We start from the raw sequence: 19577 nt of genomic DNA, 5'->3' as shown, positions 1-19577 counted from the left end.
ATGCCTCATCATCATGGTTCGTTGCCATTAGATTTAACAGCTACAATTCACCTCACTATTTTGAAACAGATTCTCAACTAGGCCCTTATTGTCTAGGAATCATACGCTTTCCCTTAAACCCATGCCAGCTAAGTGTTCTCTGAATACGTTGGGTGGTAAGCCTTTTGTAAGCGGATCCACGAGCATCTTTTCTGTTCTTATATGCTCAAGACTAATTATATGATCCCAAACTTTATCTTTCACAACATAATACTTTATGTTAATGTGTTTGGCAGCACCACTTGACTTATTGTTGTGAGCATAACATACTGCTAGATTATTATCATAGTATAACTTGAGTGGCTTATGTATGTCGTCTACCACTTTCAACCCGGGCATGAATTTCTTCAACCAATTCACCTACCATGTGGCCTCATAACATGCTACAAACTTGGCATACATTGTAGACGATGTAGTGATGGTTTGCTTTGAGCTTTTCCATGATATAGCTCCTCCTACGAGAGTGAATATGTATCCTAACGTGGACTTTCTATCATCTCCCACATAATCAGAATTTGTATACCCCTCTATGTGTAGGGAATCAGATCTTCTGTACGTTAGCATGAGACCCTTCATACCTTGCAGGTAATGCAAAACTTTCTTTATGAATTTCTAGTGTTCTATTCCTAGATTACTCTAATATCTGCCAAGTAACCCAGTAACAAATGCTAAGTCAGGGTGAGTACTCACTTGAGCATACTTTAAACTTCCAACAGCTGAACTATATGGAACCGCTTTTGTTTGATCGATCTCATATTGGTTCCTAGGACATTGAAATTCCCCATATCTATCGCCCTTGACTATGGGAGTAGGTGAAGACTTACAATTTTACATACTGTATTTCTTTAGAAATTTTTCTAAGTATGCCTTTTGTGATAATCCTAAAACCCCATTTTCTCTATCTCAGTGAATCTCTATTCCTAGGATGAATGAAGCTTCACTGAGATCCTTCGTATCAAACTTCGAGGATAAGAACTTCTTTGTTTCTAGTAGTAGATTAACATCACTGCTAGCGAGCAAGATGTCATCCACATACAAGACTATGAAAATGTATTTCTCATTCTTGAACTTTGCATAAACGCAATTGTCCTCTACATTTTCTTGAAATCTAAACTTTCTTATTGTACTATCAAACTTCAAATATCATTGTCTTGAAGCTTGTTTTAATCCATAAATGGATTTCTTTAGGAGGCATCCCATATGTTCTTTTCCTTCCACAACAAAACCTTTTGGTTGTGCCATGTAAACATTTTTCTTCAGATCCCCGTTTAGGAACACTGTCTTTACATCCATCTGATATAATTCTAAATTATAATATGCTACAAGCACCATTATGATTCTAAAAGAATCCTTATATGAGACTGGAGAAAATGTCTCACTATAATCTATACCTTCTCTTTGTGTGAAGCCTTTCGTCACAAGTCGCGCTTTGAATCTTTCTATATTTCCTTTGGAGTCATATTTAGTTTTGTAGACCCATTTACAACCTACTGTCTTGGCTCCTTTAGGAATTGTTTCTAAGTCCCAAACACTATTGGTTTTCATTGATTTCATTTCATCTTCCATGGCTTCAAGCCACTTTGATGAGTGAGCACTTCTCATGGCTTCTTCAAATGAGGTGGGATCATCCTCCATTTGAAATTCCTCATATTCATAAACTTTGTAATCTTCAGGAATGGTTGATCTCCTGACTCTTTAAGACCTTCTAGGGGCCTTGTTACATGACGCTTGTTCTATATGAGGCTGTTGTTGCTCTTCCTCATGTGTGACAATAGGTTCTACGGGATCCTGAAGGATAGGTTCCTCATGTTCATTCATTGTTGCCATAGAAGAACTAACAACAGGTGTTGTTACTACAGTGTCTTGTACTATTGGTACAACAACAATAGGTAGAGTGAAGTATGGCTCCTAAACCATTTGAATGGGCATGTATACCCGCTTCTCTTCAAAATTAATTTCTCACGCTACCATGCTCTCCCTAATCATATCATCCTCCAAGAACACAATATGTTTTGTTTCTACAAACTTCGTTTATCTATCAGGACAATAGAAGCAATAACTTTTTTACTTTTCTGAATAGCCAATGAAATGGCAACTAGCTGTCTTGGAGTCTAACTTCCCTATGTTTGGATTAAATACTTTAGCCTCAACTGGATAACCCCACACACATAAATAGTTAAGTGAAGGTTCCTTTCCTGTCCACAACTCATACGGTGTTTTGGGCACCAACTTGCTTGGCACTCGATTAAGAATATGAATGGTGGTTTTTAACGTCGCTATCCATAAACTTATCGGTAGGGTAGAGTAACTTATCAAGCTTCTCACCATATCTATTATGGTACGGTTGCGTCTTTCAGCTACTCCATTCTGATGAGACTCGCCCGGTGTAGAATACTAGGCAACTATGCCATTTTCCTGTAAGAACCTTACAAAAGGTCTAGGAACTTGGCCATATGGGGTGTGTCGACCATAGTACTCTCCCCCATGGTTAGATCTTACTACCTTAATCTTTAAGTTGTGCTGATTTTATACTTCAGCCTTAAATATCTTAAATTTATCCAATGCTTTTGATCTTTCCTTAATTGGATAAATATAGCCAAAACAAGAATAATCATCTGTGAATGTTATAAATGAATCATAACCATCCACACTTTTTATAGGAAAAGGACCACAGATGTTTGTGTGAACTATTTATAAAATTCTTGCACTTCATTTGGCATCTTTCTTTATTTTCTTAACATACTTTCCTTTTATGCAATCAATGCATTGCTCCAAATCTAAAAATTCTAAAGGCAAAAGAATTGATTTCATAATCAATCGCTCTATTCTCCCCCTCGACATATGGCCTAAATGACAGTGCCATAATTTTGAAGATGTATCATGAACTCTCTTCTGCTTATTACTTGCATTCATAGACGAGGAAGAATTCTTATTCTTAGTGCTCACAGCATTCACATTCTCAGAAAGTGATAATAAATAAAGCTTGTCTCGTCAGAAGGCAAGACCAACACACTTATTATTATACACAATCTGACATTTGCCATTACCAAAATAGCAATCATAACCATCATCGTCAAGTCATGAGACACTTATCAAGTTTCTACGCAAAGAGGGTACATAAAGAATATCTAAAAGCTAAAGTCTAAAACCATCATCTAATTCTAGAGAGAGATCTCCAATGGCTTCAACTTTAGCTTCAACTCCATTTGCTACTTTAATTTTTCTTTCTCCTCTTTGTAGGATCCTCCTCATACGGAATCCCTATAATGAATTTGCAATATGAACAGTTACACCTGAATCAATCCACCAAGTAGATTTTGCATAACTTAAATACAAGGAGTCATCTATGAATGTAATGTAGTTCTCACCTCTCTTCAGAAGGCACTTCAGGAAGTCTGGATAGTCCCTCTAGTAATGTCCATGCTTCTTGCACCATTTGCACTAATCATTTTCAACTTGGGCTTTGTTGTTCTTCTGATGGTGCTCAGTCTGAGGGGTTTTCCCTTGAGGCTTGGCATTCTTATTGAAATTCTTCTTCTTGTTGTCCTTCATAAGGTTAGCAAAGTCACCCTGTGAGCTTTTTAGCCTCTCCTCTTCTTGAACATACATTGCAATGAGCTTCTCTATATCCCATTTATCGGGCTGCATGTTGTGGTTCACAACAAAAGTTTCATATTCTTCGGGCAAGGAAGCAAAAACCAAATGAATCAGGAACTCATCCTTGAGCCCCAAATCCATTGGCTTCAGCTTTGAAGCCGTGTTGCTCATCTTCAGTATGTGCTCTCTGATACCACCACTAGTGTATTTCTCATTGAACAATTTCTTAATCAAAGTACTGGCATAAGCCTTTGAAGAGCCAGTGAATTGACTCTCCACTTTCTTAAGATACTCTGTGGCGGTATCACAATCTAGGATAGACCCCCTTATAGCATCTAAAATTGTGGACTTAGCCACCATCAAGCACTTACGGTTTGAAATGTCCCATTTCTTACGTTTGAGATCATATTTCATCCACACTTCTGCATGATCTCGCTGCCAAGTAGTGAAATCAGCATCAGTCTTATTTTCTTCCCTTACCACGTCCACTAGCTCAGTAGGACACGGAGAGGTAAGTGCTAGGTCATTTTCAGACAGCGTAAGTGCTAGTTCATACTTCTCTCGCCATACCCTATAGTTGCCCCTTCAAGAGGTGGTATGTGTGAGATAACTGCCATTAGATTGAGTCCTGAAAAACACCGTCAGAGATAGTGAGAAAATATGACATCATAATTGCATGCTTTAATTTAATGTTGATCAAAATTAAAACATACAACATTCTTATACACTAATTCTACATCACCGTTGGGTAGAAATAGAATTAATGCATGGAAAAACTTATGAATAAATATTATAATATTGCTATTATCAATGTTGGTCAAAAAAATAATAATATTATAATTTACTGAATAAAATTCAACTACTCTTCAAATTAAATTCTCCCGTTAGTTCGAATTTAATTAGAAGATAATAAACTTTAACATTGTTGCGAAAACATGAAAAAATTCTTTATATACTTTTCAGAAGCATTTTACTGTACTCAACTACTCTCTTAAAAAGTTATCCCGTTGATTCAAATTTTGACAAAGATTTAAAATAGACAAAAAACATCAACATTTTACTTCTAAAAATAATAAAACTTAAACAGTGAATTTACTGTGCATTTAGTCCGAAGGCCCAGCTCGAAAACCGGCCTACGGCCCACTTGCTCACGCGCCCGTACTTCAGCCCATGGCCCAGCGCCACGCCCAAGCCACAACCTAGGCCTGGGCCAGGATTTCACCTCCCCAGCTGGGCCAAAATTGATCTGGTCACTGCTAGCCGTTGGATATGATCAAACGGACTTTCGTGCATTTCTCTGGATCAAAACCCCTAGCCAGACGTGCTCCCCAGAACCCTAGCTCATTTGCTCCTCCCTCTTCTCTCTCTAGTGCTCAGCACAGCAGCGACGACCACCCGTAGTGCAGCCTGAGAAGAAGTGTGGCATCGCTGCAGGTTCCCTCACTGCCGGAGAAGAAGTGGGTGAGCACGCCACCATTGAGCGGTCCTATGATGGTGCCCTCGGCTGGGGCTCACGCGGCTCGGCCATCTCCCCACGTGCTAGCAAGGCGGCGACGGGTGCTTCTTCCCGCACGCGGCGGTGTCGACGGTGGTGAAGAAAATTGGGTAGGTTCCTTCCCCTCTCTGTTCGTTCCCTTCTTGGGTTAGGGTTAGGGTTTTGGGTTTGGGTTTCGATCCATTTCTACAAATTGAATCCCCTCCTTCTACTCTTCTACTCGGTTTTCTAGATCTACACGCTAGTGTAGGCGCTCTGATACCATTGATAGATTAATAGGATCATGTAGCAATAGATCTAGCAGGTATAACTTGCATTTAGGATAAATGGCAAACCCTAGAACATAAGCTAATACGATAAATAGAGAGAGGGTTGCGGAGAAGCAAACCATTGGCCACCTTCGAGGAAGACGAGCTAGCCATCACGTCGGTGTCGGTGATGCGGTGGAGGCACGGTCGTAGGGCGTCGATGCAGAGGCAGCAGTGCAGAGGCAGTGGTGTAGAGGCGGCGATGAAGCCGGTGGCGGTGCTTCCAGTCGCTAGCTACACCCTCTCTCTAGATCGGCTAGGGTTAGGATGTAGGTGGGGTTGTGGCGGCGTAGGTGAATCTCGTGCCTTGTGCCCCGGCCCCCTACCTCCCTTTTTATGGCACTATACGATGGAGGCCCACCAACCATAGAGCGGTTGGGTGGCCCCGATCAGGGCATGGATCCAAGGGCCAATTGGTGGAGATCAATCTAATAGTATGATGTATCTTTAGTTCTTTACCAGTTCAGATATTCTATATCACCAGTTTCTTAGCTATAATAATTATTTGATTTGTTATGCCCCTATGGAATTAATAGCATGTAGTTTCACTTGTTTCATAATCAGAGCCACATCCCTTGCAATCGTTATGTATTATTACTGACTGGTGATTTCTTTTATCTAAAGTTGCCATGTAATGTTTCTTCTATGAACTATTACCAGTTTCTCAAGAAGGCATGCAGGAGGCGCGGCAGAGCATGGTCGTGGAGCGTAGTATCACCATGAGTTTTTTAATCTACGATGATTGGAGTGGAACGGAGGGAGCGGATAGGAATGAATAGGATAGATAGTGTTCGAAACATCGGGTCCACTAATAGAGGGGTCCGACGTGGAGCCATGGACGTCTAGCATTATCGAAACAAACAGCTCAAAGTACTATGTGTTGAGATCAAAGAGATCATCTAGGGTTAGGTCTAGTGGGTTCTCTTTACTGTGAATGCTATATCAAGAGTAGAGACACAGAGAGAAATAGAAGAAGAACATGTCAAACCTGACACCATAGAGAGAGATGGTCCAGAAGCCGCCATCTCATTCGTCGATGAAGTCTGCGCACGGGCAGCGATGTTTCGGGAAGAGGTCAATGAAGCCGTCGACATCGGTGGAGCGGGACAGCGTGGCTAGTGGCTTCCCATCACTAGCTGCGCCCCTCTCTGATCAGGATTAGGGTTTAGGTTTCGGTGGGGAGCTCGGCTCAGGTGAACCTCATACTCAGAGCCGTCGGCCCCCACCTCTATATATAGCATAGTGTGACAGGGGCCCTCCAGCCATAGTAGGCTGGACGCCCCCGATCAGGGCATGGATCAAAGGCCCAACTAGGCCATTGGGCCTAGTTTGGGATTAGAGATCAATCTAACAATCTCTCCCTTGATCTCCTATCATCTTTCAATTTCATATCATTTACTTTTGTTCATTTCATTACAGATCAACGCATAGAGCATGTTTCATCGTCACGGTGAATTGCCAATAGATTTAACAACTACAACACATCACTCTATTATGAAATAGATACTTAACTTTGGGCCTTCTTTTGTCCAAGAATTATAGGCTTTCCCTTAAACCCATGCTGGCTATATGTTCTCTAGACACGTTGGGTGGTAAGCCTTTTGTAAGCAGATCCGTGAGCATCTTTTCGGTACTTATATGCTCAAGGCTTATGACATGATCCCGGACTTTATCTTTCATAACATAATACTTTATGTTAATGTGTTTGATAGCACCACTTGACTTATTGTTGTGAGCATACTGTACTGCTATATTATTATCGCAGTATAACTTAAGTGGTCTATAGATGTTGTCAACCACCTTCAAACTGGGTATGAAGTTCTTTAGCCAGTTCACCTGCCCCATTGCCTCATAACACGCTACAAACTTGGCATACATTGTGAATGATGTAGTGACGGTTTGCTTTGAGCTTTTATATGAAATAGCTCCCCCTACGAGAGTGAATACATATCTAGACATGGATTTTCTATAATCTCCCACATAATCAGAATCTGAATATCCCACTATATGGAGTGAATCTGATCTTCTATACGTCATCATGAGGCTTTTTGTTCCTTGCAAATAACGCAAGACTTTCTTTACTAATTTCTAGTGTTCTATTTCAGGATTGCTCTAGAATCTGCCAAGTAACCTGGTAACAAATGCCAAGTTAGGGCGTGTACATACTTGTGCATATTGCAAGCTTTCGATAGCTGAAGCATATGGAACTGTTTTCATTTGATCGATCTCATACTGATTCCTAGGGCATTGAAAATCCCCATATCTGTCGCCCTTGACTATAAGAGTAGGTGAGGGACTACATTTGTGTATATTAAATTTCTTTAAGATCTTTTCTATGTATGCCTTTTGTGACAGTCCTAATACCCCTTTACTTCTATCTCGGTGAATCTCGATCCCTAGAATGAATGAAGCTTCACCAAGATCTTTCATATCAAATTTTGAGGACAAAAACTTCTCTGTCTCTAGTAGTAGACTTACATCACTACTAGCAAATAAGATATCATCCACATACAGGACAAGGAAGATAAACTTCCCATTCTTAAAGTTTGCATAGACACAATTGTCCTCTGCATTCTCTTTAAACCCAAAATTCCTTATTGTCTGATCAAACTTCAAGTACCACTGTCTTGAAGCTTGTTTTAATCCATAAATGGATTTCTTTAGGCGGCATCCCATTCGTTCTTTTCCTTCCATGACAAAATCTTTTGGTTGTGCCATGTAAACATTTTCCTCCAAGTCCCCATTGAGAAATGTTGTCTTTACATCCATCTAATGTAATTCTAAATCATAATGTGCCACTAATGCCATTATGATTCTAAAGGAATCCTTACATGAGACTGGAGAAAATGTCTTATTATAATCAATCCCTTCTCTTTGCGTAAAGCCTTTTGCCACAAGTCATGTTTTATATCTCTCTATATTCCCTTGAGAGTCAAATTTTGTTTTGTAGACCCATTTACAACCTACTATTTTGGCGCCTTTAGGAATTATTTTCAAGTCCCAAACTTTATTGGCATTCATAGATTTCATTTCATCTTCCATGGCCTCAAGCCACTTTGATGATTGATCATTTCTCATGGCTTCTTCAAATAAGGTGGGGTCATCCTCCATTTGAAATTCCTCAGAGTTATATACTTCATAGTCAGCAGGAATAGCTGATTTTCTAATTCTTTGAGACCTTCTAGGGGCCTCCACATTTGGCACATCTTTCTGTTCGAGGTTGTTGTTGCTCTCCCTCATGTGTGGCAATAGGTTCTATAGGATCCTGAAGAACAGGTTCCTCATTGTCATTCATTGTTGCCATAGGCTGAATAACAATAGTGCTGGCACCATAGTATCTTACACAGTCGGTGCAGCGATAGCAGGTAGTGAGAAAAATGTCTCATGAATCATCGAAGTGGGCGCATACACCCGCTTCTCTTCAAGGTCAATTTTTTGAGCTATCATGCTCCCCCTCATCATTTCATACTTTAGGAAGACAGCGTGTCTCGTTTCCACAAACTTTGTATGTGTGTCTGTACAGTAGAAACGAAAACCTTTTGACTTTTCTGGGTAGCCAAGAAAATAGCAACTTACTGTTTTGGGATCTAGCTTCCCAATATTTGGGTTAAATACTTTAGCCTCAGCAGGACCCCCCACACACATGTAAGTGGTTTAGTGAGGGTACTCTTTCTGTCCATAACTCATACGGTGTTTTGGGCACCGACTTACTTGGTACTCTATTGAGAATATAAATCACGGTTTTTAACGCCTCCATCCACAGGCTCAATGGTAAGGTGGAGTAACTTATCATACTATGCACCATATCCATCAGAGTACGATTGCGTCTTTCAGCTATTCCATTCTACTGAGGTTCGCCCGGTGTAGAATACTGGGCTACTATGCCATTCTCCTGTAAGAACCTTACAAAAGGTTTAGGAACTTGGCCATATGGGATATGTCGACCGTAGTACTCTCCCCACGGTCGGACCTGACTATTTTAATCTTTAAATTGTGTTGGTTTTCAGCTTCTGCCTTAAATATCTTAAATTTATCCAATGCTTCTATTCTTTCTTTAATTGGATAAATATAGCCATAATGGGAGTAATCATATGTGAATGTTATGAACAAATCATAATCATCCACACTCTTTACAGGAAATGGACCACATATGTCTGTGTGAATAATCTGTAAAATTCATGCGCTTCGTTTGACATCTTTCTTAATTTTCTTTACATACTTTCCTTTTAGCATTCTTTGCATTGTTCTAAATCTGAGAACTCTAATGGAGGAAGAATATCATTCTTAACTAGTCTTTCTATTCCCCCTCGAAATATGGCCCAAATGACAGTGCCATAATTTCAACGACGCATCATGAGCTCTCTTTCTTTTTCTATTTACATCCGCAGATGAGGATACATTCTCATTGTCGCACACAATGTTCCTATCATCGCATACAATATTCACATCATCACGTAGTGATAACAAATAAAGCTCATTTTGTAAGATAGCAAGACCAACACATGCATTATTAAATGTTATCTTACATTTGCCATTTCTAAAATGGCAATCATATCCATCATTGTCCAAGCATAAAACACTAATCAAGTTTCTCTGTAAAGAGGGAACATAAAGTACATCTCTAAGTAAAAGTGTGAAGCCATCAGCAAGCTCTAGAGAAAGATCGCCAACGGCTTCAACATCTACTCGGACTCCATTTGCAACTTTAACGTGTCTTTTTCTTCTTTGCGTAGTCCTCGTCGTACGGAATCCCTGTAAGGAATTAGCAACATAAACAGTTGCACCTGAGTCAATCCACCAAGTAGATTTCGAATACTGTATATACATGGATTCATTTATGAACGTAATAATATTCTCACCTTTCTTTGTCATGATCATCTTCAAGCGGCATCAGCCTCATTTGTCTCCCTCACCAGTGCCACAGGCTCAGTGGGACACAGTGAGGTGACTACCCAGTCCACCTCAGCCAAGATGAAGGCCATGTCAATCTTTTTCTTCCACTCCGTGTAGTTGTCACCTTTGACAGTGGGGATCTCTTTGATACAACCCATCAAGTTATATCCGCCTAAAAACATAATTCATATACAGTGAGAACATAAACATAATAATAACAATTGCATGCCTTGATTCCAACGTTGGTCAAAATTAAAACATACAACTATTTATATATTAAATCTACATCACCATTGGGCAGAAATAAAAATAATGAATAAAATCATTAAAATTACGATATTGTTATTAACAATGTTGGTCAGAAAATAATATCATAATCATGTCAAAATCTCTTTTTCTCCAATTAAATATCACGTTGGTTCAAAATAACTAGAGAATAAACAATTTCTTTAGCAACGGAAACTTAAACATGATAGGTGAATTTTACCCATAGGAAAATTCCTCTTTGCTATTTTCTTTGAGCCATTAATCTATTTCCAGGAAATAAACATTTACTGGAAAAAGAAAAACAAAAAAAATGATTCAATTCTTCACTGTACGTTCGGCCCAGTAGAAAAAGCTGGCCTGGCCTGTTCTGCTTGCGCGCGCGCTATGCCTCCCAGGCTGCAACCTGGGCCTAGGCCGCCAAAGCCGCACGAGCCTGCCTGGGCCGATCGTTGGCCCGATCGATCTACGTCGTATGTTATAATTAGATGGCTAAGCGTGCTTCTCGCGGGAACAAAATCGGCACGCGACTGCCTCCCCTGGAACCCTAGCATCATTTCTCTTCTCCCCTTCTCTCTCTCAGCCTCGCAAGCGACAGAGCACAACCGAGCTCAAGGTGGACATGCCGCATGGGATGGTGGCTCCACCGTGGCACCTCTCGTCGGTGCACGCGTGTGGCTGGAGCCGCGCGCGGCACCGTCGAGCGGCACCACAGTGGTGCCCTTTTGGCCTGAGCCCAAGGCGGAGATCATGTGCAGCGCTTCTCCCGCCTCGGTGGCTAGGGTTGGCTTCCCATGCGCGTCCATCCGATGGCCGGCGGTGGAGACGGAGCGGGCGAACCCTAGGTAGGAGCTTCTTCCCCTTGTCCGATTCACTCTCTTCCCCTTCCTCGTCGCGAGTTAGGGTTAGGGTTTCATTAGGGTTAGGATTAACTCGATTCGGTTTTTCTTTCGGTTTTGATTCGAGATCGGTGAGATAAGCCCCTTCCCCTCTTCCCCTTTCCCTCTTCTGTCTTCATCTATTTTGGATCTTCTTCTCTGTTCTTCTCGGATTTCATCCGATTGGGGATTAGGGTTAGGGTTAGGGTTAGGGTTTGACTCACTGGAGTCACTATTCATCTTCCTCAGTGAGTGCTTTGTGGGTTAGGGTTCGGCTTCGCGTGCCGAGACCCCTTTATTTTCTCTGTTCTTCACCCGATTAGGGTTAGGGTTCGGTGACCCTCTCACTGTGTTTTTCGTTCACCCGATCTAGATCTAAAAGCCCTAGAAGACCTGGCTCCGATACCATTGTTGAGATCAAAAAAATCATCTAGGGTTAGGTCTAGCGGGTTTTTTTACTGTGAATGCTATATCGAGAGTAGAGAGACAGAGAGGAATAGAAGAAGAACATGTCGAACCTGACACCGCAGAGGGAGATGGTCCAGAAGCCGCCATCTCGTTCGTTGGTGAAGTCTGCGCACGGGTAGCGACGTTCGGGGAAGAGGTCGATGAAGTCGTCGACGTCGATGGAGCGGGACGGCGCGGCTGGTGGCTTCCCGTCACTGGCTACGCCCCTCTCTGATTGGGATTAGGGTTTAGGTTTCGATGAGGAGCTCGGCTCAGGCGAACCTCGTACTCAGAGCCGCCGACCCCCACCTCTATATATAACGCAGTGTGACAGGGGCCCTCCAGCCATAATGGGCTGGACGCCCCCGATCAGAGCACGGATCAAAAGCCCAACTGAGTCATTGGGTCCTATTTAGAATTAAAGATCAATCTAATACTGTGTACCAGGGAGATGGTTTAGGATGCGAAGCATTGGACTCCACTGGAGAGTGGACAACCTTTCATTTCCCAAACTATTCGTGGAACAGAGCTCGGACAGGAGTGCCTGTACTGTACTGTACAGGCATCATCTCAGCTCCCAACCTATAAGAATCACATCGTGAGATTGACCAGCTTTACGCCCCGCGCGTTGGGCAGCAAGATCAGTCGCACTGCATTGCTACAGTCCCCGTGAACCACAAATCGATCGGATCCCGACGTGACTGCTCGACGGATCGCGCGCTAACTGCAACTTGGCCTTCTTGAGCTCGTCGAGCTTCGCTGGGCACGCGCCATGAGCGCGAAGCCGGCGCCGCTGGCCCCGTGGCCGCTCGCGAAAGGCTGCAGCTGCAGGAGATCTAAAGCTCGTCGTGGGGGGCAGCGGGCCCGTTGGCTGCCGCGTGGTTCCGCAGGTACCCGATGGCGAGGTTGGCGTGCATCGCGGCGCCGTACGGGAGCGCGTCGTCGTCGACGAGGAAGTGCGGCGAGTGCGCGGCGTGGACGGCCCCGATCGCCTCGTTCCCGATCCCGACGAAGTAGAAGTGCGAGGCCGGGACGGCCTCCGAGAAGGACGCGAAGTCCTCGCTCCCCATGCACGGCTCCATGGCGCCCCGGACGGCGCCCGCGCCGACCGTCTCGGCGGCGACGGCCTCGAAGTGCGCGTGCAGCGAGGCGGCGTTCACCGTCGGGGGAAGCAGCGGGCTCCCGCCGGCGCCGAAGTCCACGGACGCCGCGCACCGGTGCACCGCGGCCTGCGCCACGACCACCTCCTCGATCCGCCGCTTCAGCCGCATGAAGCCCTCGCTGGAGAAGCACCGGAACGTGCCGCCGATCGTCACCGAGTCCGGGATCACGTTGAACGCGCCGCCGCCCTGGAACCTCGTCACCGTCACCACCTGCGAGTCCAGCGGGTCGGCCTCCCGCGAGACCAGGCTCTGCAGGCTGAGGACGACGCTGGAGGCTGCCACCACGGGGTCCACGGTGCTGTGGGGGGCGGCGGCGTGGCCGCCGACCCCGGTAATCACCGCCTCGAAGAACCCGCACCCGGCCAGCAGCGGGCCGGCCCTGGAGCCCACCACGCCGGTGGGGAGCATCACGCTGACGTGGAACCCGAATATGGCCTCGACGTTCTCCACGGCGCCCGCCTCCACCATCTTCTTGGCGCCAATGCCGACCTCCTCGCCCGGCTGGAAAAGGAGGACTACTGTGCCCTGAAAAAAAAATCAAACCTTTAGCAATATCAATTTCTTGCTCTCCTTGCGCAGCAACAACGAAACTACAAAATTTAATAACGTGGTGTTTGGATTCGGTGACTAAAATTTAGGAGGTGTGTTGAGAGAATGTTGCATTGGGTGTTTGAATACTAATAAAAAAACAAATTATATAAGCCTAATTAACCCGTCATTAGCATATATTTACTGTAGCACCACATTATCAAATCATGGACTAATTAGGCTTAAAAGATTCGTCTCGCAAATTAGTTGCAAACTATGCAATTAGTTTCGTAATCAGTGTATATTTAATACTACATGCATATGTTCAAACATTTGATGGGACAACGACTAAAAATTTAGAAGTGGCAACCAAACACCACCTAAGCCAGAACGACGCGAGAACATATCTACAACTACAAATTTGGTAATGATCTCATTTTTTTCTTTTTTTTTTCTTTTGCATGTTACCAGCAAATCGATCTATGGGTTGAGCTGCCAGGAAAAGACTAGTAGCTAGAATTTTAGACGAAAACTTCTCTGGATAACTGAAGCACTATTTCAGTAGTATTTTTCAATAAATAAATAATATTTTTCTCTCATAACAAATCAGTATAAGCTAAATTTCAACGAAACGAAACGAACAGGGCCATGAGGCCTCAGTTACTAACTTACTATTCCACACTCAATGTAAAATTCTCTTTCTTCACATCCGTATTTTTTATGGGATTGCCCTCTCTTCTTCTCTAGCTTGGTGAGCTCCTATGAGCTTCTAAGATCACTTTGGAACATAGGAATTTTACAAAAATCATATAAAAATTTTACGTAAGAAACACAGAAAATAAGAAAAAGTCTCATATTCCAAAGAGGACCTTAGGGTTTGGGTTTTTAGAGAAGGTGTACTTGTCTCTAACAGAACTAGAGAGAGACCAGGGTGACAAGTAGTAGTCTGTGATAGCAGGGCGACACTGGACGATTGGTTGAGAGGTGGAGGGCGGGGACAACCAGAACTAATGATTTAGCAACTAGGCGAGTGGCCACCGATGTTAAGAAAAGAGACGACCTGGGAGAAAGGAGGCAAGGCTAAACAGGGCTCAAGGGTGGGCCTTCTTGGTGCCGACGAGCAGTGGACGACAGTTAGGTGTGAGACGCGCACACGCAAAATAAATGGATAAATTGGAGAAAGTAGAGAAGAGATAAAGGTCAAGAGAGGATTGGTCGTAACTACAGTATCTAATGGCTTAAAATGCAGGTGTGAAAGGAAACCTGGATATAAAAATGGTACATGAGAGGAACTTCAAATCATATCCACAAATATCATAATCACGTGCTCTATCAATATCATTTCTCCGTGCATCCATTGTTAGTTTATTACTCTTATCCATGCCTAGTTTAAGTTCATGGGAAAAGGACTCTTCGTCGAGAGCTAGCTAGAACTACTAAAACTTGCACCTTTCTATTAGAAGGGACCATTCTCTCAAATCAAAATCAATTGGGCATCTACTCTAGGAAAACGTCTATACCATTTGGTAGGACTCTGGCTCTGACTCCTTGTGTGGAGCAACTTCTCTAATGGAGTTAGAGCTGTTTTTGGAAAACGTGTGGGGAAAACTACATCAGCGATTGTTTTGTAATAATTTGTATTAGGTTTGTGAGGAGCTAGAAAAAACCACTTTTTTGGCTTTGGTTCCTCCAGACAAAAATGGCTCCGACTCCTCCACGCTCCTCTTAATTAAGAAGCTACTTTTTAGATGCCTGTTTGGCAGGGCTCCTTGCAAGGAGGCGCAAGAATCTGGGCCTGAAGCCCTGCCAAGTACTCCATCTATTTCAAAATATTATATACTTCCTTCATCCAAAATAAGTGTCACTATATGATACATGCTGATCAAACTTTCTTGAATTTGATTAGGTTTTACAAAATATCTGCAACAATTTATCTAATGATACTAAATATGCATCGTAAATATTAATATTTTTATACATTCGATCAAAGTTAAAAATATTTGACTTATCAAGAAGTAAGAATGACACATATTATAAGACGGAGTAATCAGTCTTACAAGATGTTTGACACAAATATTTGACATGATTAGAACATAAAAGGTTACATCGATGGATTCACGTTACGCAGATCTTTAATTACGAGATGTTTTTATTATAAGCCACTTTATTTTTTTTATTTTATAGCAACTGAGGATATCAAGAGTAATCAGTAGTTTCATCCATAGACTCACACGTCTTCGTCGACAAACATCGTACCCGTGAGACTGAGGCACAGTAGAAAAAGATGTCTGGCGTGTCGCCCCGGGAATCTTTTAGTTCTTGTTGCGAGGAGAAATTCCATTTGATGTGCACGTTTTAGCAGAAAAACGCTCTGTTCGTTTGGGCTTGTTTGACTTATAAGGCATACTTTTTTAGCCAACGAACAATATTTTTCTCTCATACCAAATCAGCCAATAGTACTTTCAGTCATGGCTTATCAACCAAACATGCTCAAACGAACAGGACGAAGGTCCGACCGTGCCACGTGTGTGCTTAGTCCAATACGGGCCAATTTTAAAGGTGTCTTACAAGATTTTAAACAGTAGGCTAATTTTATTTAGCGGCCGCACCCTTGAAAGCTACAGGATATAATAGCAGCTATTCGTTTATTGCTTTTATAAAAAAAGTAAAAAACGTTTAATTAATTATGCACAAAAGTACGGAAATAAGATATTTTATAAGCGAAAATAGTCAAATACATGTCAAGACTCTACGAGAACATGTTTATAGGTACATTACTTCCCAGTCATTTAACCAATTAGAATTCAGCAATAAACAACTCAATAATTGTTTAATAGTTCTTTATACCATTTACTCTCTCCGTTCTAAACTATATATCTAGACATACGTTATATATATCAGGTATATAATAAAGTTGATGTACCAAAAAGTCAAAGTGACTTATAATTTGGAATAGAAGGAGTATTATGTAAAGAACACGACAGAGATATATAGATTATAGTCATCTAGAGTAAATAATGAGTATTTGCCTCGGTTAAGATTAGCACCACTAAAAAAGTATTGCGCTAGGCGCTCAAAAAGTTTTGCACCACCAAACTATAAACGGTGCTAGTACGGGCTATTTAGAACCTTGCATTCATATTTCATATAAATAGGCCACTGAACTAAAGAAATAGACTAACCCATGCATCCCTAAAATTTTCAAAGTAGACCACTCAGATATGGATGCAATGAGTTGAATGCAAAGATCACAAACTTGTCCAACGACAGTTCTAACGTGAACACCCATTCACGTGGTGGCTAAACTACATTACGTTCACATACTGACTCACAATCTTGTGAAAAAACTAATTAAGCTATCCTCTACAAACTCGTCATCTAGACGTAGTTCAACTCTAGTGCTGCTATGTCTTCACGGGAGCTTTGGTAATATTCTTCGAAAAAGAGCTTCGGTGATAACAGTGACACGCTTGGAACACGTTACGGATATGTAGATTCAGGCGGAACCAGAAATTAACTTGAAATGCCGCACCGTCGCGAGGTCATGCATGTTTTTGATCGGGCATAGCCACCAGTTTAATTGCTTTTAGACAAGATAAGTTTTTTTATTGATATCAAAACAAATAGACGAGAGTTGGTCGACTGAGGAGACAAACCAAATCCAAGCGCTAAATCGCCTTCTACTAAAAGAGGACACAGCAAAGAAAAATGTTGAGAGGACTTGGCAGCTTCATCTCGATCGCTTTAAAGGGGAGCTCAGAGATCTCAAGCATCAGCAGGAAAATGACTTTGCAACAAACCATACTGGCGCTAACCACTAACTGATGAAACCTGCATACACGCCGAATATGCAAGCGCACAACGTGACAACTAAAGGACTCCAATCAGGCGATGGAAAATCCAGCTAACTATTACAGGGTGACACGCGCGCTGGTTACTCGACGTCGACGACAACCAGAACAGATGCGGGAGGGACAGATATTATAAGATGCCGTTGGAACGATGCGCGAGAGGCAGTTGTGTGACAGTGAAGGGAGGAAGAAGAAGGCGAGCGAGAGGTTCAAGTTGCGACCAACACCAACCTGCAGGTCGTGGCGGCGCTCATGGAGGATCCTGGCGGCGCCGAGCAGCATTGCGGTGTGCGCGTCGTGGCCGCAGGCGTGCATCTTCCGGGCCACCTTGCTCTTGTGCTCCCACTCAACTTCCTCCTGATCAACAGAAATTGAAAACAGGTAGATTATTTAGAGGCCATGGAAAGCTAAGTTTGATTAGCGAGTACTATCTGCAAGATCGATCGGAGCAAGCTGAGCAGTTCGGGTCAACATGCTGAGGTTAACACATGCGCTGGATACGACATGATGCTTCCTGTTCGGATAAACTTTATTCACAGGTTGTGAGTTGTCCACCTGTACAATTGTACTTGTCCTCCCCCAAAGTGTATAGTAGTAGTATATTCAAAGATTCAAAGATGTTAGCTTGCTTGACTTTGCACTTCACACGACGAATAACACTTCGACCCGTAGGCATGACTTGTGCAAAGTTTTATTTCTACATAACGCTCTCACCATTCCTCCCTTTTTCGTTTTATTTGTTTGAGATGAAACCATTTGTAGTGCACCACCCTGTTCGCTGGGTCATATCAGTCATACTTGTCAATTATAATATAATATTTTTCTCTCCCAACAAAATAGTATCAGTCCGTTTATAAAGCACAGAAATGATACAGCGAACAGGGTATAGCACTAGCACTGCAAAACGTCCTCCCTAGGCGCCTGAATTTGCTGCGGAAAGGCTAATTTGTGGGAATGGGATGAAGCGAACCTCGACTGTCCATCCCCGAATCGAATTTTAAGAACAACGGGGAGCAAGCGCGTAGTGTTAATACCTGCAGCGGGAGCGCGTCCATGTCGGCGCGCAGCGCGACGAACGGCGGTCCCCCGGTGCCGACGGCCGCGACGACGCCCGTCCCGGCGACCGGGTGCCTGTACGCGACGCCCATCGCGTCGAGCTCCCTCCGGACCAGCGCGCTCGTCTCGTGTTCCTGGAACGCCAGCTCGGGCCGCTCGTGGATGGCCCGCCTGACGCCGGCCATCCACGCCGCGAACTCCTCGCGCTGCGCCCGCCGCAGCACGTCGCCGCTGTCCGCGCCCGCGGAGGAGGCGCCGACGAGGCACGCGGCGACGACAGCGAGGGCGAGCAGCAGGGCGCCGGCGATTGCGCTTGCGCGCGGCGGCCTCGGCGCGGGCGCGGCCATCGGGGACGGACGGGACGGGGGGGCTGGCTTTGTGGCGCGGGCGGCGTCCGCGCGTTCCTGGTGGGTTATATACACGCGTCTGCGGCGCCCGCGCGCGACGTGTGCGCTGCGTTTATCTGTATGGCCCTGTTTGTTACGCTGCCTCCGTTCCGTTCCTTGTCTCCGGAGCCGTGGGATCGCCGGGACGCCGGCGCACGTGGCCACCCTGGGCGACCGCCCAGCCGCGCTGGATTTCAGAGCACGTGCTGCGTGGAGGAAAGGAAAGGCTGAGTCCGCCGATAGATACGGCCGTGGCGGCGTGACGTCGTAGACACGGTCCTCACCCAATTTTTTTTCCGTCGGTATGGCACAAGTCTTGCGGCCTGACGAGGGAACCTTGTCACGGGTCACGAGTCGTGCACCGGCCGCCACCCGCGCGCGCGCCGCCCTAGTTCTATGGCTCATCGGACGCTGCTGCTCTAGGAGTTCTGGCTGGGACTTGTGCAACAGGTGACGGAAACGCGCGTATTTTGACCTCTGCATTACCCGGCGCTCGATCGAGTTGACAACTTCAAGTTGGATTTTGGCAGCGGCCCGCGTGGGATTATTTGCACCATGGCATCATTCATTTTTGCATGTGAATGAAGAATGACAAAACTAGCATGGTGTGCTTGACGTTAATTTTCCTGTGTAACTACCCGCCACTTCAGCATTCTGTCTGCTAATAAGTAA

The 19577-nt window shown here is 43.9% G+C and overlaps 1 protein-coding gene across 1 annotated transcript; it reads right to left on the bottom strand.

Annotated features, from left to right (window-relative positions):
• Positions 1 to 12165: 12165 nt before the first annotated feature.
• LOC136458792 (IAA-amino acid hydrolase ILR1-like 2) lies at positions 12166 to 18917 on the bottom strand. Its single transcript, XM_066458718.1, has 3 exons — positions 18498 to 18917; positions 17695 to 17820; positions 12166 to 13609 (listed from the first exon to the last, which is right to left on the bottom strand). The coding sequence occupies exons 1-3, from the start codon at positions 18864 to 18866 to the stop codon at positions 12758 to 12760; spliced, it is 1347 nt and encodes a 448-aa protein (XP_066314815.1). The 5' UTR covers positions 18867 to 18917; the 3' UTR covers positions 12166 to 12757.
• Positions 18918 to 19577: the final 660 nt, after the last annotated feature.

This window comes from Miscanthus floridulus, chromosome 6 (genome assembly GCF_019320115.1).
Source record: "Miscanthus floridulus cultivar M001 chromosome 6, ASM1932011v1, whole genome shotgun sequence".
NCBI lineage: Eukaryota > Viridiplantae > Streptophyta > Magnoliopsida > Poales > Poaceae > Miscanthus > Miscanthus floridulus.
This window is presented reverse-complemented; position numbering and strand designations above follow the sequence as displayed.